Here is a 26,963-nt window from a genome sequence, read left to right as displayed (position 1 = left end):
CTTTGAATATAGAGTTGCTTTGGGACCCTATTGGAAAGGAAACCATTCTGCCTTAATGACATTCTACGCTAAAGCCCCCTTCCAAGTACTCTTAGGCCTACGCAGCTGGGATCAGCGCAGCAGCCAATGGGCACAGTAATCTGGAAATGGTCTCACCGAATAGCTGTTTGGGCTTAGAGATCATGGCAGTCCTAAGAGCAAAACAGCCAGAAAGCCCGTTAAGAATCTACTTGACTGGAGTAACGAGTGAGGTTGGGGGCTGATCTAAGTGAAATGAACATACCAAAAATCTCTGTCCCCTACATGAGGGATTCTTACTCTGTGTGTGTGTGTGTGTCTGCAACGTAGAATATTTTTGGTATTCTTTGAAGTCTACAGAGAGGCATAAAGATTGACCCACTCAGGGAAAAAAAAAAAAAAAGATTGACCCACTCAGCCTTGGACTCAGAGACCAAGAGAACACAAGGTTTCCCTGAAAATATCAGAAAAAAAAAAATATATAGGCGTGAGAAAACACACAGGCCTGAGACATAGGCTTAGATACTTATGTACAAACACACACAAGTCCTGGGGAGAATGCAGGAGGAACACACACCTTGGGAGACATGAACTCAGATAATGCATGGAGGAAAGACCTGGACATGCTGTTTTAGAGATGCGCGTTCCCAGGCCCTAAGAGACGCCCTCTTAGGGAGTCAGAGGGAGGAAGGAGAAGAGGGAGGGGCCGGCGCAGGGAGAAAGGCAGAGAGGGAGCAGGATACACCCTTCCTCATAAAGGGAGAGACAGGTAGCCGTCAAGGCAGAGAAATTAACATGGAGGCCTGATGATACACATGCAAATACAGACGGACACAGAAACTCAGGAGTTCAGAGACACAGACTGGCCAAGAGATGAACATCAACAGGGGAAAGATCGGCATGGGTCCGGCTCAGGTAAAGACCTGAAGAAATACTGGGGAGAAGAAACACCCAGGCAGGTGTGAGAGACCTAGCCGGGCCCAGGAGAGGCCCCGCTCTCCGCTCTCCTAGTCCCACGCCCTCGGGTGGCCCCCGCCGGCCGCTGTCCCGCCAGCCCCGGGCTCCCCTCCCGGCCCGGCCAGCACTTCCCAGCTCTGACGCGGGCGCTCCCTTAACACCAATGAGGCTGCGGCGCGGAGGGGCCCCGGCCCTCCTCCAGGAAGGTGTGTCCCTGGTTTCCTCACCTGAAACTTCCGAAGAGAACCAGATCCCTCCCTCCCGGCCGGGCGGGGCGGCTGGGCAGCCGGGGCCTGCGCTGGGGACTGCCGGCCGGCGCCGGGGACCCGAGGGGACTCTTGGGCCAGGACAGCATGTGACACTTCCCAGGTGGGTGCCCTCCTCCCCCGCAGCTCCCGTCTCCGGGCGGGCGGCTGTCGAGCCCCGGCGGAGGTCAGGGAGTGGCGGGAAGCGCCGGAATCTAGGCCTTCACCTTGGGGCCAGCCCCGGCTGGGTCCGGGGACGACGCAGGCTCCGGAAAGGGGGGGCTGGGCAGATAGGCAGAGCTCGGGGTGTAGGACCGAGTACCTTGGTCTGGAAGAGGAGGGAAGCTGGACGAAAGGTTCTTGCCTGGAAAAATTTGCTTCCGGCCTGGTCTCCGCCTTGCAAACGGGCACCCTGCCCCTAGGTGTTCCGCGGGCCGGTAATGAGGGCTCGCTCTTCTAAGTCTAGGCCCTGGGGAAAGCTAACCCCTATAATAAGGAATGACTGAGATTCCCTTTGTGGACGTACTCCCTGCCTGGAGATGTTTTGTTGCCTCCTGTTTTCTTAACCAGGCCTGGGCCTTCCTTCCCTTATTTTCCTATGAGTTCGCATACTGTGTATGTCTGAGTACATAGCTCTTCCCTGTTAGCCGAGGTGCTTTAACCTGTAAACAACCGCTCCTGCCCTGTCCTCCACCCGGTTTCCCCACATATGGGGAGTGCTTCCAAAGCTTCACGTTGATCACAACATTGCATTCAGAACTCGGGGAAGTGGGAAGAGAGCTATTCAGAGTTGGGGTGCTGGAACACCCTGCTGAGGTCTAGTATTGAGCATTATTCATAACCTCCCTCCAGCAAGACTGTCCTAGGAGAGCCCATCCCGGTGGGTGCCCCTGGATTCTCAGATCTCGGCCCCTCCTCTCCTTCCTGGATCTGGGATTCCCAAGACAGATTTGCCCTCCTGTCTCGCAAGGAGTGAGGAGTGAACTCTGGCTGGGACTCCTGACAGACAAGGGAGGGAGAGTGACTTTCTTTTGTAGCTTCTTCCCCCATTTGCTCCCGCACTGCAGTCCTGGGTCTTGCATCCTTGGCTACCCCAGAAATCTCAGCTCCTGGCTAAACAGCTCCTAATGTGGCCCTTTGTTCAGACTTCCTGGTTTATCTACACCTGGGCCCCGGCAAAATGGGGGTCATTCGTTAACCAATCTGTGGGCCTGAAACTGGAGCCATGTCCGTCGAGGGGATTCTTGGGGGGCTGGGGAGGGGAAAGGATGTGGGGTGTCAATTCTGAGTGAGACTGTCCAGCAGTAGGAAGGTCTGTCATTGGCTTGGTGGGAAAGAGAGAGAAGTCAGGAGGTGGGGGAAGGAATCCCTCTTATCAAAAGGATACAGTGGTTCTAAAGATAGTCAAGAGTCTTTATAGATTAGGGGTCCCTAGAGCGTATGGCTGTCCACAACGTGGTCTCTCCGGGGTTGCCAGTCGCTGCATTAAGCGCGGTGTGTGTGGGATAGACAGGAACATGTCATTCATGGTGTCTGGTGTGGTCAGTCACTATGTGGTATGACAAGAACAGGATCAGTGTTACTCAAGTGTCACTCAAGTGGTGTCAACCCAAACAGATGATTTACAGAATCTGGTGTAGACAGGGGTGAGTCACTCACCATGTCTGTGGAGTAAACAGGAGCTGGTCACGTGTAGTGTCTACAAGGTGGACCAGGACAAGGTGACCGTCAGGGCCTATGTTAAGGACACAAACCGGTCACTCACACTCACATCTGTGTGGGTGGCACCAGGGCCACGGGTGGGCTTGTGGGGTATATTTCAGCATTGCCACTAATGATGGTCTGTGTGAGCCCATCAGGGCTACAAGGCAGTGGATGATGTGATATTTTCAGACATTAGGGGTAGATAGAGGTGTTTATTACAGTTTTCACTCGGATGATAGGGCTTTCCGGAAATGGGTAGAACACAGGTCCTAGCAGTTAGCGGTCCAGAAAGCTACTCTTATTTTGATGTCTTTGTAGCACTGAGGGCAATAATGTGAAACAGTGAATGGTGGCATCCATCTATGTGGTGATCTTATGTTTGAAATCAAAATGAGAACATTTCTTTTGATTTGGTGGGTATTTTCCTAAAATAGCATATAGGCGATACAGTGTAAATGCAGGAGTATTGTAACCTCAGGAGTATCTCAGTGACTTGTGGTGTAAGTGAGAATATTTGAAACTGACACTGCTAGACAATCCAGGAAGCATGGTCCTCAAATGTGGACCATGACACTTGACGCTGGATTGAAGAAGAAGCAGTGTAATGGGGGTGGGAGACAAGGAGGAGGGATATCTTGGAAATACAAACTGATGTCTGGTGACTGGAAATGGACAAGAGCTAAGGTACTGGGGGCTCTAAGGGGACTATTGAATTCTGTCACACGCTGTGTCAATGGGGTGACTTGGAGCTTTGCCTTGAAAGAGGTCGCATGTGAACAGGGGCAGCAGATGCAAAAACGACCCTGGTCTGGAGGGAGGCCGGATCACCGTGGTACCATGCTCTGTCTTTGCCTGTGCTCAGGGAAAAATGATTATTCACCCCCAGTGCAGAAGGCGATGAGGAAGTGACTCTTACAAAGTGGGAAGTGCAGAAGAAATCTCTCTCCTGATGCCCTTACGTGAGCAAAACCATGTTTTACAGATTTCCTTTAGCTTTGTCATGTTCTAGACTCGTAATGCTTGACTGTCATAGGATTATAGGACCCGACCACGTGTAGGGACATGGGGGCCGAGCCGGTGACCACCAGTATTTCCAAAAGGGTAAAGGTAATGTTAGAAATAGTGTCAGTGGGGTTGCAGGAGACAGACACACATGGTGTCACTAGAGTGGAACTGAAGACGTTCGAGTAGCACATGCTGTCTGTGGATGTAACCTGAATATAGCAGAAATACGCTGGTGTGTTTAGAGGCTGCTCGTTTTGAGGACATGAGAGCGTCTATGAGTACAGGGCCGGGACGGTACACGTGCCAGGGAGGGGAGGCTACGGGTTTAATCACAAGGTCTCCTTAGGCAGGTGGGAGCCAAGTTTCAGAAAGTGTTTACGGTGAGCAAGTATATTATTTAACAGGTGGTTGGGAAAACAGGGTCACGTCACAACAGTATCATCTGTAGTGATTATAGTGTTTTGTACTTAGGGCTGGATGTAGGGGCCACATCACACACTGTGTCAATTAACTGGAAAAGGACGTAAAAGCCCTTCTACACATTACGCTTGTGTTAGACACGGCCCTTTACCCCATAGAGATGGGTATCTGTGTCTATGAGGTGACCAGGAGCTTGTCACGTACTACAGCTGCAGGGTGGCTAGGGAAGTACCCATGTGGTGATGTCATGCTCTCCTGCGTAGAACCTGCAAGAGTGGTTTATTTTTATTTTATTTATTTATTTTTATTGATTTTGGCTGCGTTGGGTCTTCGCTGCTGCGCACAGGCTTTCTCCAGTTGCGGTGAGCAGGGGCCATTCTTCGCTGCGGTGCACAGGCTTCTCATTGCAGGGGCTACTCTTGTTGTGGAGCACGGGCTCTAGGTGTGTAGGCTTCAGTAGTTGCGGCATGTGGGCTTCAGTAGTTGTGGCATGTGAGCTCAGTAGTTGTGGCTCCTGGGCTGTAGAGCCCGGGCTCAGCAGTTGCAGCACACGGGCTTCGTTGCTCCGCAGCATGTGGGATCCTCCTGGACCAGGGCTAAAACCCATGTCCCCTGTACTGGCAGGTGGACTCTCAACTACTGCACCACCAGGGAAGTCCCTGCAAGGGTGGTTTAGTGTGCGTGTGTATGTATGTATGTTTATGCAAGTGTGTATGCGCGTGCACTATCACAGGACAGCAGGCCTTTGGGGCAGTGGGTTTCCGCTTTAAGCCTAGACCAGACAGGAAAGGTGTGAGTCCAGGTACAGCTGTGAGTTCTATAAGCCCCCAGGGTCTTCTCTGCACTAGTGACCGGCCAGCTTTCTAACAGCTGGACTTCTGGTTGCTTATGGTAGACTGAAGTGAGAAGGCCCTGGTTTGAGTTCACCTGTACATTTGCTTAGGAAACTTGAGCAAGTGTGTAGGTTATCTGAGTTCAGTTTCCTCATCTGTAAATTAGGCGAAGTTTTCTATGTGTCTCTAAAAGTCCTTCCAGCTCAGAAATCCTGTATTTCTCTCCTACACGTTCTCTCTTTCTCTCTCTCCAACAATACTTACAATCCCTGACATTTCTATTACCATCAGTGTTATCAATGCACTTTTTAATTTTTTACGTTGTCGTGTTTAATCTTTATTAGAAGTCCTTGGAAAGTGAGTGCATTATCCCCTTTCTAAAGGTAAGAAAATGAATGTTCAAGTAAATTACATGATTTCTACAACTGTGTGAAAATTATCAGGATGCAAGAAAAAGTAGAACTAAAAGTTGGACAACACTCTTTTAACTCTGTGTTCTTCCTTTCTTCATTTATCCATGCAGTGAATCTTTGTTGAGGGACAGGTAAGCCCCAGGCAGAGGGGATTGAGCAGTTAAATATGGCAGTGTCTGTGTTCTCGTGAAGTTCATGGTTTAACCTAGAAAATAGACACTAAATTTGTAACTACAAGTGCAGTGAGTGTGAGAAGAAGTAAAGGGTTCTCTGAGCAGGAGAGTAGGATTCCAAGTAGAGAAGCAGCACATGTGAAGGCCTACAGGTGAGAGAGGGAGGTGCGCCGAGGGGACTGAAAACCGACAGGTGTTGACAGGTGATGAGTCTGCTGGAGAGGAAGGCGGAAGCCAGGTTGTGGAGGGCATGTAACCCACAATGGATATTTGGGTTTCATCCCAATGGCAGCAGGAAGCTACTGAAGAATTTAAACTAGAAGTGGAGCTTTTAAGGATCACTCAGGAGCTGGGGCGAGAATGCCTGGGAAATAGGGGAAGAGAAGCCGTGTGGAGGCCAGCAGCCAGCTGTGCCCCATGTGCAGTGGCCCGGGTACGAAAGGGCAGCAGGGTGGACCAGGCTGTAGCAGCGGAGATGGAGAGAAGTGGACAGACTCGAGGGATACTCAGGAGGCGGGGTCTATAGGACTTGGTGGCTGATTAGATATGGGGAATGCGGGCCAGGAGGGAAATAAGGATTTTATTCTGTGATGGAAAAATATTTATTGAGTGCTTAGTATGGGCCAGGTATTGTGTATTAGGTGTAGACAGTTGAGCAAGACAGATATTGTTCTTGATCTCGTGAAGCTTACCGCCTCTTGTCTGAGGTAGATGGTAAATCAAAATACGCACGTAACTATATAATTATAATTGTATAAATGCTACAGAGGAGAAGTAAAGTGAACTCTGGTTGATACGTGCTACAAAGAGGAGCACAGTAACCCAGGTAGAGGATTGGGGAACACTTAAGGGGTTACATCAGGAAAACGTCTCACGAATAACAAGAAAGAGTACTTCTAATGTCAATTTTGTGTCCAATGTAGTGTCATGCTGGCAAGAACCACCAAAATAAGCATCCCTAGAGTCTTGTTTGGAGTTAACAAGTTAAGGTTGTAGGAGAGATGGGCAGAGTGGGGCTACTGAAGCCCAGCTAGAGGTAGGTGAGATGTGAGGATATGAAGACCGCAGATGTGAAGAATTCCACTTACACAGTGGAAAGACGAGAAAGACATGAACATGCTTAAATTCTGGTGGGATGCTTCCAACAAAGAAGGTGAAAGTATGAAAGAATGAGATAATCCACGGCATCAGGTCCTGAAAAGGCAGGCTAAAGAAGGTGGCACTTAGAGAGGAGGGATGCTCTTGCATTGTCAGAGGGGGAGGGTGGACACAGTGAAGTGTGGGTCTCTCTGAATTGCAAGAAACTGAAGCAGTTCCTCTCCGCTGGTTTGTAAATTCTTTGCAAGGTGAGAAAGAGAGGTGGAAGGTCAGTAACGTGGGCAGTAATGAGAAGAGTTCACACGGTTGGTGGAGAGAAGGGGAGAGTAAGATAGTGAGGGGTACACAGTTTGATGGCCCTCATTGAAGTGGGTACCCATTGTATCTGCTCTGGTTCTCATCTAGTAAGTCTAGTTATCGTTCCACTTTCCAACAGCTGCCTCTATAATTGAAAAACAATTTTTTTGTTAATTAGTTACAGGTTCTGCCAGACACTGTGAAAAATAAGATGAGTGAAATCCAGACCCTCTGTAAAGGAGATTACACGATGCCGTAGTACCTCAGATGCTGGCCGTAATGGCCAGACCTGTTTTAATCCCCTCTGCAGCTTAGGTGGAGGATACCCTCCAGACACTGCCTCTCTGGACTCTTAGATCTAGGGTGTGTCACTCACAGTGTCTGGGAGTTACATGGAACTGAGTCACTCTTGGTGCCCAGAGAGTAGACAGGGAGACACTACGACATAATACAATCTAGAGGGTAATGACCACTGGGAATGCTTGGTACCCTTTGACAACGGTCTTGTGCCCTAATGTAATTGTTTATCATCTGTCTCTCCCGCAAGACTGCAGGCTCCCTGAGGATACAGTCTTTGCCTTGTTCACTACTGAGAGGGTCACTTGGTAAATATTTATTAAAGGAATAAATCAGTGACAAGTTTTATAGAGGCTATTGCTTATTTTGTGAAGTACTTTTTGTCTCAAAGAATGACAGTAAATGGCACCAAAGAAATCATCACACACTTGTTCTCTCTGGTCTGTCCCTCTGATAAATAAAAGCAGAAGAGGGGATAGAAAGTTTGTCTCTTATTCCTCTCTAGGATTCAGCCCTGATGGAAGCTGAGGGGCCCCAACACGGAGCGGCGACCCCCATTCCTGCCAGAGTGGAGTTCAGTACTATCCTGGCAGCTCCCATGAGAAGCAGGCAGACCCCTGCCTTGGGGCCTGAAGCTGAAGAGGGCGCGGACCCACCCTATCAGTGGGCGGAGAGACACGGACTCTTGGAGACCCAGCAGAGACATGCAAGGGATGTGAATGACTGTGCGACTGAGAGCATGACCTCTTTTCCCGTCGAAGCCTCTGCAGATGTGGAGACCGACCAGGAAAGCCTGATGGCTGGGGCCTGTGACACCCCAGAGCATCAGGAGGCAGGGCCCCAGTGCCCAGCAGATAGACAGGCAAGGCCGCCAGCTCCCCCGGAGCTCTGGGCCTGCCCCAGCCAGGGTGAATATCTAGACACGGCCTCAATAGCCGGTGAACTGGGTAGCAGCGTGGAGGTGGAATTCAAACCAGAGCTCCCTCCTTTGATATTGGAAACCGGACAAGCCGAAGGAGAGGAGGGAACTTCCCCAGACACCTCTGCCCAGACCAGATGTGGGCCTTGCTGTGAAGAGCACCCTGCGGAGACCAACCAGCCGCAGGACTCGGAAAGTGGACCTACCAGGCGGGAAAGTCCAGAGAGAGAAGGGGCCGTGTGTCACCAGAAGGCCGAGGAGCTGGAGGGACGGGGACTTCAGGGGGAGGGGACTCTGCGGGAGGATGTTTGCTCTGATGGGCTTTCGGGGGAGCAGATGGGAGAGCAGGTTAGCGGAACAGAGGAAGAACAGAGACAAAAACGGCAGCAGATTCAAGACGATGTGATGCTCGCAGAGCAAGGAGAAGGCAAGGGCTATAGTGGGGAACTGGGAGGTCTGAGCTCTGGTGGGCGGGACTGGAGGGCTCACGGCCACAGGGATCTAGAACAAGGGGAACAGGAGAGCGGGGAGTTGACGGGGCCAGAGGAGAGTAACGTGGATGCCCAGTATGAGGAGAATGAAAGCTTAGTGGGGAAATCAGTGAAAGTCGCTGGAAAGCAAGAAGATCAGGGTCTACAGGGGAAAGCGATGCCAGTAGAGGGGCAGGAGGAGAAGGCAGGGTCAAGCGAGGACGTGGGCAGTGGGCGTGGGGACGCCCTGGGGGCAGGGGGAGAAGAGAGGCATACAGAGGAAGGAGGAGAGCGTGATGCTCCTGCCACACTGGCTCTGGTAGCCCCTGAGGTCTCTTCTCCCCATGACTTGTTTCCAGATGCCTGTTGTCCCACAGCCAGGATCCCCGGGACCCAGACAGAGCCTAGGACTGAGGAACCGTCCCCTGCACCTCTGACTCCTACCCTGGAGCTAGTAGGACGGTCCCAGCAGCTCATTTCTTTACCTCATTCCTTTCCTGCCGTGGAGTCGCCTGACCAAGAAACAGCTCAGTGCAACCCGCGAGTGGGCTCTGAGCTGGGGGAGGGGACAGCATCCAGCCGGGGGGAGGAGGGGGTCTCTGTGACCCCTCCAAGGACAGCAGCGTCAGCCCCTCCCAGCCCTCCTGAAGTCTCCCCCGGCATGACTGCCTCATCCTCCTTCCCCAGGAGGGAGCCCTGGGTTGCTGCATGTTCTCCAGAAACCTCCGGAGCTTCTCGACCCACCGACAGCCCATCTCCCTGTGGGGCTTCTGAGAGCCCTGCAGCTGCCCTCCACGGCCTCGCCTCAGCAGGCCAGGCCAGCCCTCAGGGTCCCCCAGGCAACCGCACCGGGGCGGCCCAGCACCGGAGGGGCCACTCCTTCCCGGGCTCTCATGGGACAGAACCGACTCCGGACCTGGCGGGAGTATCACTCTCCTTCTCCCACTCAGAGTTGCCCCAGAGACCCCCCAAAGCTGCCATCTATGGCTCTGTGATCCCAAGAAGGGCCAGGAAAGGCGGAAGGGACTGTACCATCATTCCGGGATCCTCGAGTTCGCTACCCGCTCCAGGGCAGGACTCTCAAGGATTGACCTCAAACTCAGCAAGGCCTGGCAGCCCCCAAAGCAGCCAGCCGTGGGCCTCCACACACCCCTCGGCGTTTGCCCCAGGATCTCCTGCCCATGGCCCTTCCCCACCCACTGTCTCCGTAGATGAGGGGACCCGTGAGCCTCCACCCCCTCCTGCCCCAGAGAAGAGGCGCGTCCGCTCTACGGTGGAGGGAGATGGCCCTCGCTCTGCCGTGGTCCCCACGCAGAGACGGTATAGCCATCCTCCGCTGGCCCTAGGTTTAGGGCTGCACGGCCACCCCAAAGGCCCACTGCCCCTAGTTCCTGACCCCCTTGTGGCAAGGCAGCACCGACCCCTGCCCTCTACCCTGGACACCCCCGACCATACTCAGACCTCTTTCTCTCCCAGGCAAAGATACAACAAGCCATTACCCCTAACTCCCGATTTGTCTCAGCCACACCCTGCTCCTGTTTCTTCTTTGAGGAGCTCCAGGATCTACAGGCCTCTCCCTCCTCTCCCTGTTGCGAACCCTCCTACTGAACCACCACCGTTACCCCCAAAGTCCAGGGAGAGGAGCAGGCTCACCCAGGGGGGACTCGGAGATTCAGGGGGTCAGGCCAGGACCAGGCCAGTTTGTCAAGAGCGGACCATCTCCACTCCCCATTCTGTGGGACGTGTCTCCTGGCCTCCGGCCACGGGCAGATCGACAGACTCTTCGTCTCCCGCCAGTAGGAGTAAGAGTGAAGTGACCCCTGGCATGGCTTTCAGTAACATGACAGCTCTTGTAAGTCCCCCTTTCCTGACCGCCCCCTGGACTCTGGAGGTCCAGGGACCCACCTCGGAAGAGCCTGAGGTCCCTGCCAGAAGATCTTTCAGAAGGATCTTCCCCCAGGAAGGAGCCAATGGCCTGAGGAGGTCGGATCTAGGGCGAACAAGGCAGCCAGAGAAGCCCAGCCATCCCCATCTGGAGAAGGCGTCCAGCTGGCCTCACAGACGGGACTCAGGGAGACCAGCGGAGGGCAGCAGTGGACAGGTGGGGGTCCCTAGTGAGGGGTCGAGTAAGCACAAGGACTGGCACCGGCAGGGCCTGCGCAGACCCTCCATCCTACCCGAGGGCCCTAAAGGTGAGCGAGGGGCAAGGACCGCGGTGACACTCGTGTCAGGCCGAGCTCTCTCCAGCCCTTCCTCCCTCATCCGCCTCCTGTCCCCCAGCCTCCTGCTGGCTTCGCTCACCCACCTACACAGCCCCAATGCAGAGGAAAGTCCTTGAGACCCTCTCTGAGCTCACGGTGCTGCCCTTTCTTCTCCTTCCCCTCTGTCTCCATCCATCACCCAACCATGGGGTGCTTTTATTGTGTATCTCTTTTCCCCAAGATTGTTCTGAACCTCCCCCCGCCCCACTCCGCCTCTACTTTCCAGTTACAAAGGCCTGCTTGATGTCCTTCCAGTAGAAGGGAAGGCATCTTCTACTTGTCCAGTTCATGTTCTGACACGAGGGACGGGGACAGACCTGGTACTATTGTCCTCAAATGCTTTCGACTTCGGCACTGTTCTCTCTCACAGGTTCCCAGTTGAGCCCTTTTACCCACCTACCACCCCCCACGCCCCACACCGATGCCTGCATCTCCCACTCTAGATCTTATGTTCTTTGGCTCTCTCTGAATGCCCCTTCTGAAGTCCCAGTTACTTTACCCATTTCCATTTTCCGACACAGGAGGTCCAGCCGTGGAAAAATCCCCTAGCCTTTCAGATGCCATTGTTTTGCGGTGAGTCACCCTCTGTCCTAATGGATACAGTTTTACTCTTTTTTCTTAGGCTACTGAGATTTTCATTAGTTGACAAAGGTTCTGGGACCCTGTCTTTTCCAGGGTTAAGGAGGGGAAGAGACAGACCCCAGGTTTCCAGGGTGTAGGGAGACTTTTTATCTGTCTGCTTCCATCAGCTGAGTCCAAATCTGCCATCCCTATATAGGCCACTTGGCCCCATGAACTGAACCCCACACCCCTAAAAAAAGCTTGACATCCAAAGAAGCTTCAAACTACCCAAAAGTGGGTCAGGCTCCAACTTGCCTCTCCAGGGGGTTTGGCCCTGACATTCAGTGGTTAGAGACTGTCTTATCTGTAGTCACCTGGGGCTTCTCCGTGTCTGAAGGCCAGCAAGCACCACGGAGCCCTTCTTGACTCCACAGGGAGAAGAAGCCAAAGGAGGTGATGGGAGGCTTTTCAAGACGTTGCTCCAAGCTCATCAATTCCTGTGAGTAATTGAAACAGAGCTGCGGACTCACACGAGTGTTCTGCCCAAGACCGGAGAGGGGTTCCTGGCCATCAGCTGTGGGGCGGGGATATCTGTAGGGAGAGAGGGATGCCAGGAGAGCCAGAAGCAGCTGGGTGGCGTCTGTTTGTGCGCCTCAACTCCGCAGCTCCCTAATGCTCTCCCTCTCCCCTGCTTCTTCACCCCTGTAGCTCAGCTGCTTTACCAGGAGTACAGCGATGTGTTTCTGAACAAGGAGATCCAGAGCCAGCAGCGGCTGGACAGCCTGACAGAGGCACCGGGGCCCGCCTCCCCCCGGCAGCCCCGAAAGGCCTTGGTGTCCTCGGAGTCCTACCTGAAACGCCTCTCCATGGCCTCCAGTGGCTCCCTCTGGCAGGAAATCCCCGTGGTGCGCAATAGCACTGTGCTGCTCTCCATGACCCACGAAGACCAGAAACTCCAGGAGGTACCTAGCAGGGCAAGGTGGGGCAGGGGAAGAGGCTACAGGAGGGGAAGCAAAGTGCTCTCGTCCTTATCTCCTACTCCCCTCCGCCACCATGAGCGGGCTGTCCCTACCACATACTCACCACACACACGTATTCACCACACACACGTGCACCCCGTGACAGTGAGTCATCCCCATTGAATTGCTTTCTGAATGTCACCGCTCTCCCTCCTCTCTACCTCCTCATGCCATTGTTCATTAACTCCTCCCTGTTATTGGTTTGAGCTCGTACAAAGTGACCATGCCCCTGAATTTGTTGGGAGGAGTGTGGAGTTAATCTAGTTAATCTAGTTAGTCTAGCTTCAGGCTAGACTAAAATTTCCTTCTTCAACCAGGGTTTCAGTCTACACTAAAGTTTTCCTCTTCAACCAAGGAGCATGCAGGGGCTTTTTGTTGGGTCCCTTGAAGAGTGGCCCTTGCAGCTGTCCTGTGATTTTGGTCTTCTAGAGGCTTTTGAATGACCATCAGTCTCTGCTTGGTCCTTACTTCCAATAGCAAGACCATAGGAAAGGCTGTTGGTCTGATGTTAAGTTACTACCATTAATATGTTTTACGTGGAGAGCTTATCTTAATAATCAATCTAAAATATGGGTTAAAACCTTTCTTCCTGGGAAGACAGTATGGCACGATGGAAAGGCATTATGGAACAATGTTTAAGTATTTATTTTAGGTTCTGGCTTCAATAACCTGGATGTGAAGCCCACTTTAATATTTGCTAGCTATTTAACTTTGGCCAAATTACTTGATCTTTCTAAGTTTCTGTTTCCTCATTTGTAAAACTGGGTTGCAAAGAGCTACTGGGAGAATCAAAAAAAAGGTAAGTTCCTGTTCACAGCAGTACTATTTATAATAGCCAAGACATGGAAGCAACCTAACTGTCCATCAACAGATGAATGGCTAAAGAAGATGTGGTATATGCATACAAATAGACTCACCGACATAGAAAACAAATTTATGGTTACCTGGGGTGGGAGAGAGGATAAATTAGGAGCTCGTGATTAACAGATGCACACTACTATATATAAAATAGATAAACAACAAGGACCTACTGTATAGTACAGGGAACTGTATTCAATATCTTGTAATAACCTATAATGGAAAAGAATCTGTAAAAGTATATATATATATATGTGTGTGTATGCGTATATATGTGTATATACCTGTATGTGCATGTATATATATATATGTACAACTGAATCACTGCTGTACACTTGAAATGCTGTAAATCAGCTACACTTCAATTAAAAAAAATTTTAAAAAAGGTAAGTTCCTAGTACATAGTAATCAATCAAAAAATGTCTACCACTTTATTTTTTTTTTACTGAAGTATAGTTGATTTACAATATTATATTAGTTTCAGATGTGCAACATAGTGGTTCAATATTTTTGGATTTTTTTATTTAAAGTTATTATAAAATAATGGCTATATTTCCTTGTACTGTACAGTATATCCTGGTTACTTACCTATTTTATACATAGTAGTTTGTACCTCTTAATCCCATACCTCTATCTTGCCCCTCCCCTCTTCTCTGTCCCCAGTGGTGACCCTAGTTTGTTCTTATCTCTGCGAGTCTGTTTCTGTTTTGTTATATACATTTGTTTGTTTTATTTTTAGATTCCACATACAAGTGATAACATAGAATATTTGTCTTTCTCTTTCTGACTTATTTCACTAAGCATAATACTCTCTAGGTCCATCCATGTTGTTGAAAATGGCATAATTTCATTATTTTTGTGGCCAAGTAGTATTCCAGTGTGTGTATATATATATACCACATCTTCTTTATCCACTCCTCTGTTGATGGACGCTTAGGTTGCTTCAATATCTTGGCTCTTGTAAATAATGCTTCAATATCTTGGTTCTCGTAAATAATGCTGGTATGAACGTTGGGGTGCATGAGTCTTTTTGAATTAGTGTTTTCATTTTCTTTGATGTATACCCAGGGGTGGAATTCCTGAATCATATGGTAGTTCTATTTTTATTTTTTTGAGGAACTGCCATACTGTTTTCCATGGTGGCTACACTAATTTATAATCCCACCAATGGTGTACTAGGGTTCCCTTTTCTTTCTCCACATCCTTGCCAGTATTTGTTATTTGTAGACCTTTGATGATAGCCATTTTGCCAGGTGTGAGGTGATATCTTATTATAGATTTGATTTCCATATCTCTGATGATTAGCAATGTTGAGCATTTTTTCATGTGCCTGTTTGCTATCTGTATATCTTCTTTGGAAAAATGTCTATTCAGTTCTTCTGTCCATTTTTTAATCAGGTTGTTTGCTTTTTTGATATTGAGTTTTATGAGCTGTTTATATACGTTAGGTATTAAACCGTTATCAGTCATATCATTTGCAATAGGTTGTCTTTTTGTCAGTGGTTTCTTTTGCTATGCAAAAGCTTTTAAGTTTAATTAAGTCCCATTTTTAAAAGTTTTGCCTTTATTTATTTTGCCTTAGGAGACAGATCAAAAAAAATACTGCTACAATTTATGTCAAAGAGTGTTCTGCCTATGTTTTCTAGGAGTTTTATGGTTTCTGGTCTTACATTTAGGCCTTTAAGTCATTTTGAGTTGATATTTAATGCAATCCCTATCAGAATACCCATTATATTTTTCATAGAACTAGAACAAATAACCCTAACATTTATACAGAACCACAAAAGACCCCAAATTGCAAAGGAATCTTGAGAAAAAGAAACAAAGCTGGAGGTATCATGCTCCCTGATTTCAGACTATACTACAAAGTTACACTAATCAAAATGGTATGGTATTGGCACAAAAACAGACACATAGATCAATGCAACAGAGTAGAGAGCCCAGAAATAAACGCACAAACTTATGGTCCATTAATCTATGACACAGGAGGAAAGCATATACAATGGAGAAAAGATAGTCTCTTCATAAGTGTGGGAAAACTGGACAGCTACTTGTAAAATAATGAGATTAGAACATTTCCTAACACTGTATACAAAACATTTACTACTTTAATTTCAAATCAGGCTGACCTGGGTTTAAATCCTGGATCACCATTTACTAGCTGTGTAACATTAAGCAAGGTCTATAACTTCACTGAATCTCAGTTTACTCATCTAAAAATCAAGGATAATAATGACTACTTTTCAGGGTTGCTGTGTGGTTTAAATGAAACAACACCTATTTAGCTTTTAGCATGGTATCTGGTATATAGTTTGATACACACATTAGTGCCATATCCTCCCTCTTTCAGAAGTGGGAAGGAGTAAAATTTTGGCTGTAAGGACTTATGGATAAACAGTGCTTTTACCAAGCCAAACAGGTATACACTTTTAGGTTTTTTGAAGCTCACACTGGGGGCCTTGTGCTGACCTCAACGTTTAAAGCATATGGAAGATATTTAGAAAATCACTGGTCTGCCCATATTTATGGACCAAACAGTGGGCAGATGATTTGAACCCTAGCTCTCTTTCACCAACTCCAGAATTCAAGGAAGTCCACCAGGGCTCCTAGGCCAGCCCTGGTCTCACATTTCTGAGAAGAAAAGCCTCTATACTTAGACACATATGTTCCTTTCCTGAATGAGCACTTCTGGGAAAAAGTGCTTTCACTGACTCCATTTCTTTTGACTGTCACAACATCTTTGTGAGGAGAGGGTCACTATATCTATACAGATAAGAAAACTGAGGTTCAGAGAGGGTACCTGAGCCACCCAAAGTGATATACGCAGCGAATGTCAGAGCCAGGACGCAAATGAACCTTCAGGGTCCTGGTTCAGTGTTGTCGTGTGTGAGCGGCCTCCAGCCATGTCATTAGTTATCCAAGTCACCACCACGGTGTGTGTGTGTGTGTGTCCTTTCTCTTTCCTGTCCATGCATCTGTCTTGAAGCTGCATACTTGAATGAAGAATAGAGAATAGGGCTGTGAGTCATCGTGTCTCCTGCTGGAACTTCCCAATAACTGGGCTGTTTCCATTAAACCACAATTGCGCCATCTCCTTCTCAAACATCCTGCTTCCTTCCATTGCTCCTCAAACCTCAAATTACCTTCATCCCCTAAATCTGTTCTTCTTCCAGAGTTCTCTAGTTCAGTGAGGAACTCTGTCATTCACCCAGTTAAACTCAAAAACTGAGGCATTAGCTTTGACTCTTCCTGTTCTTTCAGCCCCTATTTCTAGCAAATAAACAAGCCCTTCCAAATCTCTCTCCTATATAATTATGAAATTGGCTTACCTCTCCCCATCCCCATGGCTATTTAGACTTTCATCTCTCCTCTGGAATTACTATGACGCTTCCCTAACATGGCTCTCTTGCCCCCCTCTAATCTTTTCTTCATACTGTGCTCAGAAATATCTTTATACAATAGGAAACAAATTAGATCAAGTTAGTCCCATACATAAAGCCTCTTTTCATTACCCCACTGTCTTAAGTCTAAACTATTTTACCTTCTTTACATAATCCTCCAGACCTCCTCTCTGCCTCTCCAGCTTCATCTCCGGCCACTACTTTGGTAGCCTTGGTTCCAAGGATACTCAGTTTATTTGAGTTTCTTGAAAGCATCTTTTTCTCTTCCACCTTTGAGGGTTTGCACATGTTTTTCCTTCAGCTTCAAAGGTTCTTTCTCTCTCCTCCCTGATATCAGGTTGGACTCTGGTGTTGACTGTGAGCTCTAAAAGGATCTGTCTTGTTAACCGCTCTACCCCTGAAATATTACACGGTGGCTAACATACGCCAGGGATTCAATAAATGTTTTTAATTAGTCTTCCTCCTCCCTAACCTCCTAGGCCAAATTTGAGCTGATTGTGTCCGAGGCCTCCTACCTGCGCAGTCTACATATAGCCGTGGATCATTTCCAACATTCAGAGCAGCTCCGGGCCACCCTTTCCAACCAGTATCATCAATGGCTCTTCTCTCGTTTACAGGATGTGCGTGACGTCAGCACCATGTGAGCTTCCCCTTCTCCCAAATACCACTCACTCAGCCTCACTCTCTTCAGTCTGTAAACCTCTCATTGGCTTTTTCCTTTTTCAGAACCCTCTCATTGCTCCCTCCATGATTCCCAGGGGCTACAGGGATAGAGAGAGCAAAGAGAGGAGAATGTGAGTGGGTGGTTGGGAATAGTAATGGGTAAACGAATGAGAAATGCTTCCTGGGTTGAGGTTTTGCATGTGCTGTGGGCATGCAGAGCATTGGAGATGACGTGGGAAACATCTGAAGATCAGAAAACCAGAACAGGCTGAAAAGAAGAACAAGAAATGGGATATTAAGACCAGAGAGTTAGATCAGGGGCAAATGAGCGGCAGCCTTGGAGAGAACTCTAGTGCATGGCAAGCAACACAGAGCTAAGGACAGTCAATAGAAGTTATTGACTAATGGAGGGAAGAAGTAACGAGCTCAAGCTATAGCAGCGGTCAGCCGACTCCTCACTTGAGACCCACAAGTCTGATGAGACTTGTTTTAATTCTGTACAGGTTCCTTTCAGACCTGGAAGAGAACTTTGAGGGCAACATCTTCACCTTCCAAGTGTGTGATGTGGTTCTGAGCCATGCCCCCAACTTCCGCCGGGTCTACCTGCCTTATGTCACCAACCAGACCTACCAGGAACGCACCTTCCAAAGCCTGCTGTGAGACCTGATCCCCATCCCGTCCCCACGTGGGCCCTGCAGTGACCTTGCACCAGACCCCCAATACCCAGCCCAGAGGGCTACCCCGAGAGCACACGTTCTTGTGCCTGCTCTGTGATCTCAAGCCCACCCCGCTTCCAGATCAGACGCCCTCAGCCATCACATCTGGGGCTCCTGTACATTGGACCCCACCATTCTTTCCCAACCTACAGACGTTCCACCGAGCCCCCACTCCCCACGCCTTCACTGTGTCCCCCAATACTCGCCAACCCCTCCTCACCCAAGGCTCCCTGCCCACACAGGAGTAGCAACAGCAGTTTCCGAGAGGTCCTGGAGAAGCTGGAGAGTGACCCCATCTGCCAACGCCTTTCCCTCAAGTCCTTTCTCATTCTGCCCTTCCAGCGCATCACCCGTCTCAAGCTACTGCTCCAGGTAGAGCAGATCCCACCTCAGCCCACCCCCTTAATCCAAAGGACGGTCCTTTCTCCTGCCACTCTCCCACCCGCTGTGGACAGTGCGAGCGGCCCCCCTTAATCCAAAGGACGGTCCTTTCTCCTGCCACTCTCCCACCCGCTGTGGACAGTGTGAGTGGTCTCCCGTATCACCACCCCCACTCTCCTTTCTCAGAAATATTTGCTGCTAAACTTTTGTTCCTGAACTTCTCCATTCACCCACCCTCAATCGCCTCTTCCTGTTTGCCCACCCCTTCTTTCCATCTGGCTCCCGCCTACGGTTTGTTCTGTAGAACATTCTGAAGAGAACACAGCCTGGCTCCTCGGAGGAAGCAGAGGCCACGAAGGCACACCACGCCCTGGAGGAGGTAGGCAGCTACCAACCCCTACTCGGACCCCGGGATTGTCCTTCACAGAGAACTCTTCCCCTGCCCCGACCCATGACTCCAGAAAGTACAGGCCCCTCAGCTACCTCACTGCACCTGCCAAACCTCCAAGCATTCACACCCCACAGCCTCAAGGACACTCCATGCCAAGGGACTATGCTCTCCTGCCACAATCCCCAGATTAAATCTTACTTTCACGCGGCCCAGGAATGTCCTGTCAGGTCTCTACAAAGTATACCATAGTCCTAGAGCTTCAGCGTCTTGCTGTATTGGCTCTCTTCCAGGCTGGTGCAAAGACTAAAGCTAATCACAGCCAGTTTCCAGATTTCTTGCAGGGGACACAAAGCCAAGGCCTCTAACGGGGATCTCTTCCTCTCTCTTCACCCTGCTGAACACGCAGCTGATCCGAGACTGCAATAATAACGTCCAGCAGATGCGACGGACGGAGGAGCTGATCTACCTGAGCCAGAAGATCGAGTTTGAGTGCAGAGTAAGTTCGTCCCTTGGGTCCCCACCCTGCCGGGAAGCAGATCCCACAGGTCACCTTCTATCACAGAACCATCTTGCTCACGGCATCCCAGCCTCTAACCCGATCTCTGCACACCTTCTGTTCTGCCCTGTTTCTGGGATACCCAAATGCCTACTTCAGTCTCCACGCTATATTGTTAAGTGCGAAAGGGGAAATGCAGCCCTATGTGTGTTATATAGTATCTTACCTTTGGTGGAAAAGTAGGGTAAAAATCTGTATATGCATTTGCTTGTGTATACAGAAAGAAACTCTGGAAAGGTACCTAAGAAATAAAGGACAGTGGTTACCTGAGGGGGAGAGGGTGCCTTTGGGAACTGGGCAGATGAGAGAGAACATATCAATGTAAGCCTTTATAAAGATTCATTTTTGGTACTTGAATTATTCAGTATTTTATTACGTCTCCATCTAGTCTAACCAAAACAGTATAAAATTGAATCCAAATATAGAGCCAAAATCTCTCATCCTAATACAAATTTAAAATAGACATTCCACATTCATATTTCACCTCAGAACAGATCTCCCAAGAAGAGAGGGAAAATCCCTTATCTACATATTAATCATTGTTCACTACCCTTATCACTACCCAAACTCCAGCTCTAGGCAGACCCCACCCGTTCTCTTTATTCTCATCCCCACATCTGATTCCGACTGCTTCTCTCCTGTCTCTGGTTATCATCGTAGAAAGAACGGATGTCAGAACCACCCTCAACTTTTAACGTGGAAGAGACGTATCATACTGTTCTCTGCTTTGTTTGTTCACATGCCCCAGTCGGGCTCTCCCATCTCTTCTTCAGTTCCAGCTTCCAGGGCTGAGCTTTCTCGTGTAGTCACTCTCCTGGGATGGACCATAGGCACCTTCCGTTTGCCTGAGCTGGGGACGTGGGAGCCACGCCGCAGTAGACAGTGGTAGTTAGACGGTTCTGAGAGAAACAGAGTTTAAGTGGATGGGTCATGAGCAAGGAGGAAGATGTGAAAGAGACGATTGTCAGGGGCGGGACTTACGAGGAAGAGGCATGGTGAGGGGGGCAGGCCCGGGAGAAAGCCTCGTGCTTGTCCCGTCTGTGACACCGTCTTCTTTCTCTTCCCTGCTCCGTAGATATTCCCGCTCATTTCACAGTCACGCTGGCTGGTGAAGAGCGGGGAGCTGACGGCCCTGGAGTTCAGTGTCTCCCCAGGGCTGCGGAGGAAGCTGAGCGCACGCCCAGTCCACCTGCACCTCTTCAATGACTGTCTGCTGCTGTCTCGGCCCCGAGAGTCAGTGACTGGAATGGGAGGCCAGAGCACAAGGGGGAAATGGGAGGAGGCGGGAGGGAAGCACTAAAGGGACAGGGAAGGGTCATGTGCCTATAGAGGAACGCTTCTCAGTGGCTCATCCCGTGGAGGCCAGGTCATGACCCAGAGAGGAGGAAAATGGTCCAAAGCGAAAAAGGGGATCCCACCGAATTATATCCCGAGATCGCCTGGCAGGACCTGGACCATGTTATAGACACAGAGCAAAAGGCAGCAAATTAGCTTATCCCATTTTCAGATCAGTCTGTTTGTGCTTTCTTTGGGCTGGCCTCAGCCTACTAGCCTAGCATCGATACTTAGCCACTTCTCTTGTCCTGAGGGCCTTAGAAACTTTATATTGGCTCTGTTTCTTCATCTCTTTGAAGCGGTAAAGCATCCATTGCACTGGATATGTGCTTTGCCAAGCCATTGACAGATCTCTCCTGGGAGCAAGTTGACACCATCTTATGGTTTCTATGAGAATTTGCAGGCTGCGGATGCTAAGGCCAGGGATTTTGAATTGGCAAAAGATATGAGGGTGGAGGAAGCATGATAACCCTAGAGTCGGGCTGAAAAGCCTTGTACTTTGCAGGGGTAGCCGCTTCCTGGTATTTGACCACGCTCCCTTCTCCTCCGTCCGAGGGGAAAAGTGTGAAATGAAGCTGCATGGACCTCACAAAAACCTCTTCCGACTCTTCCTGCGGGACAACGCACAGGGCTCCCAGGCTGAGTTCCTCTTCCGCACCGAGACTCAGTGAGATGGGGCTGGGCAGGGGAGCCGGGGGGAAGGGAGGGAGGACAGCCTGGCAAGGAAGTGGGACCAAGGCAGAAAATGTGTCCAGAAAACAGCCACAGTACCGCTTAGTCCATTCTGGACTGGGGAGCATCTATAGAGCGTCCTGAACCCAAACTTCTAGAGCTAATAAATGACTTGTAGGAGACTGGGTGGGAGAGGGTGTAAAGTCGCTGTCACTACCAAGGCTTAGCGTCTATTATGCTAAGAAGGGCAAAGTCTGTGTAATTGGATTACTGACGTCCACAGTTGAATGTGTATAAGCCAGACATTCCTCAGTGCCCAAGGCTGGTGGGGCATAGATGTGAATAAGGCATGAAAAAGGTAAGCACTCGGGGGCCTTCAGCTTTCTTTGCTCCCACCTTCCAACCCAGTCCTCTGCTGAGCAGAAATCCATAGCGTTGAGAATTTTGATTTGCTCATCTTTTTAATATTAATAAAATACATTCACACATATAAACACTGTGAAGAGTATTAAAAATAATACCTATAAAATCTGGTACACAGTATCTACCTTAATGAACAATTGTAGCTATTATTGCTGTTATAAAAGATGTAAGAAATCTCTTCTTTAAAAAGTTTGACAAGATACTTAGTGGTCTGAACATCCTTATGTTGTAGACACTTTGCATTTTTGTCCCTTAGAAGACACGTCAGGGTAGGATCAATAATACCTGCCCTCGGGCTTCCCTGGTGGCGCAGTGGTTGAGAGTCCGCCTGCCGATGCAGGGGACGCGGGTTCGTGCCCCGGTCTGGGAAGATCCCACATGCCGCGGAGCGGCTGGGCCCGAGAGCCATGGCCGCTGAGCCTGCGCGTCCGGAGCCTGTGCTTCGCAACGGGAGAGGCCACAGCAGTGAGAGGCCCGCATACCACATGCACAAAAAACAAAAAACTAAAAAAACATCTGCCCTCACTTATGGAACAGAGGGGCTGGTACAGGTGCAAAACGTCACCTAAGTCAAGTAATCAGATACAGACTCATGTTCTTTGTGTAGCACTTTGGGCAGCATCTTCCTGGAACGGTAATAGTGTCAGCTCTCAATTACTCCAGGATGTTTGGAAGCAGAGGTGAAGGTAATACAAAAACCTTCAGATAATTACAAAATTAGGCTTGGATTATATTACATGACCAAAACAATAGTAGATATATCTCCCTGATCTAATCATGATTACAGAATAATTTTCATCTCTGAGATATTTGATTGAAGGAAGGTAGGCAGAAGAGTGTCAAAAAGTATGCAAAGTGATAGCGGGAATCTCAACTGAGATGAACATTTTGCTTAGTACACTTCCCAAAATGGAAAATCTACATGTGCATAATTGACAGTTGACTTTATGCCCCTACTTGAAAGATACGAGATGCCATTAAGAAGATAAGCTTGGAAAGAGAGGGGGAAAGATAAAGGATGATAAGACACATGAACATATAGTTCATGATCCTGTCAAATTTCCATCCAAGGGGAGTCCCATTGACTTTTGTCCTGGATATCACTGAACTAGACAACTTTTTGAACTAGACAAGTCTTTCCCACGGTCCCTTCCCTTCCCTATCATTGGCCCCTGTCCTATACCCGCACCCCCCCCCCACCAGAGCTGCAGTTGAAGCAATGACCCTGCTTTGTTTTCTAGAAGTGAAAAGCTTCGCTGGATCTCAGCCTTGGCCATGCCAAGAGAGGAGTTGGACCTTCTGGAGTGTTATGGTGAGTGAAGGTCTAAGAGGGAAAGAAAAATGGTGGGGTCAGAAGTCTCCTTTAGATGCAGGAGTTTAGGACGCTGGGTAGTAACTCAGGGAGGCTTCTGTTTATTACTTTTGTCCAGAATTTCAGAGTGGAGGGCTGGTCACTGGAACTTAAACACCTGGGATGCATCTGCTTAAAGTTCTCACCACCATGGCAGTGCCTCCTCCCCAGCACCATACATTCCTTGCCTTGGGCAATAGTTTGCTCCTTTAAAATATCTGTAGATTAGATAGATATTTAGATTTTACTGACTTGAAGTTCTTGGGGAAATAGGGGGAGAGAGTCCATCTGGAGTAGGGGTTGGGGAGGATAGCAACGCAGTAGATTTGTCCCGACCACAACCCCTCCTGTACAGGATGACCTGAGACACCGCCCTCACCCCAGGCTTCCAGGTACTCATGGGCAACCACAGGCACACACATTAGGAAGTGTCTGCATTCATGCTAAGAATGGACTTCTCAGTCTCATGTAAGCCCCACAGTTGTCGTCCAGCAAGGATTCTCTAATTCATATCCAAGAGGAACTGAATTCAAAGGAACACTGAGCCTTTAGTGACTCAAAAGAACAAACAAATACAAGGAACTTTGTAAAAGGAAGTAGGAGAACCAGGCTGTAAACGGAGTTCTGCTCAGTGTTCAATCCGTCTGCTGGGCTTCAGTTCCCCAGTAGGTAAGGAAGGCAAGATAATTCTTCCTCCTTTACTGTGATCTTGTGAATGGCATATATGGATAAGCTCTGGAAATACAAGTACAGATAACAGTGCAATGTTCTGTTTATTTTCTAAGAGAGCCAGTGCCGTGTGGTAGAGCAGAAAGCCATAAACCCATGTACGATAGAAGGCTGTGGGTCAGGCGTACTCTGCGGCATTTTATTTGGAGCTTCAAAACTGTGGAAATTTCTCCTCGCTCACGAAGGTGTAGACATACAAAAAATCCAGAATTTCCTTGATCAACTCAGCCATTTATAGATGAGGAAGGGTGTTCAGTGCCTTGCTTAGATCATACCTCGAACCCCACTGGATAAGTCTCTTCTAGTCCCACATCTTGTACCATGAAGAGAATGAAGAATGAGTCACAGACTCAGAATTTGCAAATTAGTTGGAGAGACAGAACACAAACATGAAACAATTAGGTGAAAGATAAATGGATTGCCATAGACAGTTTTTTTTTTTGGTTTTGGTTTTTGTTTTTGCAGTATGCGGGCCTCTCATGTCTGTGGCCTCTCCCGTTGAGGAGCACAGGCTCCGGACGCGCAGGCTCAGCAGCCACGGCTCACAGGCCCAGCCGCTCCGCGGCACATGGGATCCTCCCGGACCGGGTCACGAACCCGCGTCCCCTGCATCGGCAGGCGGACTCTCAACCACTGCGCCACCAGGGAAGCCCGACAGTCAGTTTTAAAGGAGTTTAGAATCCATTGAGGACAATCAGGGAAGGTTTCAGTGGGAAGATGGGTCTTTAGCAGAATATCAGTTATTTGTAATAATGAGTCACTAAAAGGTGGTCACAACCTATTTCTCCATCTTTGCTGGAGAAATAGAATTTTTGATTCATTTCAAGTCCGGCATTTCTATTTCCTTATCAACCATTTTGTTCCCTGGTAGAAGATGAAGACTTTTCCAATTGTCTTTCTTGTGTGTAACTTTCAACAGCCCAAACTTTCTCTCTCCCAAGTCCTCCCAAGCTTCCCCTGCAAGTCCTTTCTCATGTTCTAGTTGCCTACCTTTCCTAACCTCTGTCACACTCTTCTCTTCCAAAGAGTCCCCACAAGTACAGTGCCTTCGAGCCTACAAACCCCGAGAGAATGATGAGTTGGCACTAGAGAAGGCAGACGTGGTGATGGTGACTCAGCAAAGCAGTGATGGTAAGAGGGAGAATCCATGAGGAGCAGGCTGGGCATTGAAGGTGGGACACTATGGGTGGATGTCTTCATTTCCTAAGGCTGCTCTAACAAAGTAGCACAAGTTGGGTGGCTTAAAACAATAGAAATGTATTCTCTCATAGTTCTGGAGACTAGATGTCCAAAATCAAAGTGTTGGCAGGGCCATGCTCCCTCTGAAGACCCTAGGGGAAGGTCCTTCCTTGCTTCTTCCAGCTTCTGGTGGCCCCAGCTTCCCTGGCTTGTGGCAGCATCACTCCGAGCTCTCTCTCTTCCTTCTGTGTGTGTGTGTGTGTATGTGTCCAAATTTCCTTCTTTTCATAAAGATACCAATTATATTGGATTAATGGCACACTTTACTCAAGTATGACCTCATCTTAACTTTACCAGTTACATCTGCAACAACCTTATTCCCAAATAAGACCACATTCTGAGTTACTTGGGCTTAGAACTTCAGCATGTATTTGGGGAGAATACAGTGCAACGGGTAAGAGTGGAGAAGGCTCAGGAACAGGCAGCTGTGGACTGTGCCAGGCCTACAGCAGCCAGGGTGAGTGCACGGGGCGGCTGGGTTTCCCAGGCTGCGGCCTCTCCAGTCCTATCAGGCTTACAGCTCAGAAGAATTTCTGGGAAGGAGGTCTGGGGGAAATTACTGTGGGTCTTTTCCAGGTAATTCTTCTTCCCACCCACCCTGTGCCCACAGGCTGGCTGGAGGGCGTGAGACTCTCCGATGGGGAGCAAGGCTGGTTCCCTGTACAGCAAGTGGAGTTCATTTCCAACCCAGAGGTCCGTGCACGGAACCTGAAGGAAGCCCACCGAGTCAAGACTGCCAAACTACAGCTGGTGGAACAGCAGACCTAGCTGTTTTCTGGGAGGAATCCCCTGAGCTTAAGGACAAGATGTTCCTGCACAGGGCTGGCCCCAGAATCTGGCCACAGAGGCCTTCTGTGCACCAGGAACTAGACCTTCGGAAACCCAAGGACGACACCGAGCTGCCAGTCGCTAGTCCCAGGCCTCCATTTTTTTGTGCTTTGTGCTTGGTGGGGGGATTTTCAGGGACTTTGCACTGGACTCTGGGAACCTTTTCTCATAGGAAAAGGGACCAATGGGGCCTAAGCCAAGGAACTTTACTTCTACTACCCTGCAGTCCTTAAACGTTCTCTGCTTCCAGAGTACCAATTCCAGTGACCAGAGTTTCCATCACGGCCGTGTGTTAAAGAGAATCTGACCTCAGCCCACTGGAGGGAGCTGTTTAAGGGGGATGAACACATCAGTTGGGAGGGTTAACCTGGTGACCTTTTAAGATATCTTCCAACCCTAGAGACATCCCATAATTGTCAGGGCGAGGTCAGTGCCTGTGTCTCTGGGATCCATCGGTGGCTGTGTGAGGGCGATCCTCTCTCACTCTAATAAACTTGGCACTTCTCCGAGTGTTTTGTCCCCAGACCCCAGAACAAGGTTCAGAACGTGGAATCCTATGAGGATTCCAGGCTATTTGATTTAGGTGTCATGAAGGACCACGGTGGTACCTGGGTTATGGTAGTAGTCGACTCTCTTTGACTCCTCAGAGTTTGGGCACTTTTTCTGCTTGTTATGGCCTCAGAGGTTGTATAAGGAATTAAAATGAGTTGATGGGTGATGAATACCCCAT

The 26,963-nt window shown here is 49.1% G+C and overlaps 1 protein-coding gene across 7 annotated transcripts in view; it reads left to right on the top strand.

Annotated features, from left to right (window-relative positions):
• Positions 1-1,228: 1,228 nt before the first annotated feature.
• Positions 1,229-26,963, top strand: part of ARHGEF5 (Rho guanine nucleotide exchange factor 5) — a 46,117-nt gene continuing 20,382 nt past the window's right edge. For 3 of the 7 annotated variants that reach the window (XR_009541891.1, XM_060156457.1, XM_060156458.1), the window contains exons 1-14: positions 1,229-1,344; positions 7,966-11,041; positions 11,632-11,683; positions 12,106-12,170; positions 12,380-12,633; positions 17,429-17,589; positions 18,116-18,268; positions 18,571-18,700; positions 19,014-19,088; positions 19,507-19,596; positions 20,732-20,889; positions 21,497-21,658; positions 23,328-23,398; positions 25,193-25,297. Coding sequence is in view for 5 of the 7 variants with exons in the window: in XM_060156457.1 (XP_060012440.1) it covers positions 7,978-11,041; positions 11,632-11,683; positions 12,106-12,170; positions 12,380-12,633; positions 17,429-17,589; positions 18,116-18,268; positions 18,571-18,700; positions 19,014-19,088; positions 19,507-19,596; positions 20,732-20,889; positions 21,497-21,658; positions 23,328-23,398; positions 25,193-25,297 (4,540 nt within the window). In the remaining 2 variants the exon portion in view is untranslated. The other 4 variants (XM_060156454.1, XM_060156456.1, XM_060156459.1 and 1 more) reach the window with 4 other exon arrangements.

Source organism: Lagenorhynchus albirostris, chromosome 8 (assembly GCF_949774975.1).
Source record: "Lagenorhynchus albirostris chromosome 8, mLagAlb1.1, whole genome shotgun sequence".
Classification (NCBI taxonomy): Eukaryota; Metazoa; Chordata; class Mammalia; order Artiodactyla; family Delphinidae; genus Lagenorhynchus; species Lagenorhynchus albirostris.
This window is presented reverse-complemented; position numbering and strand designations above follow the sequence as displayed.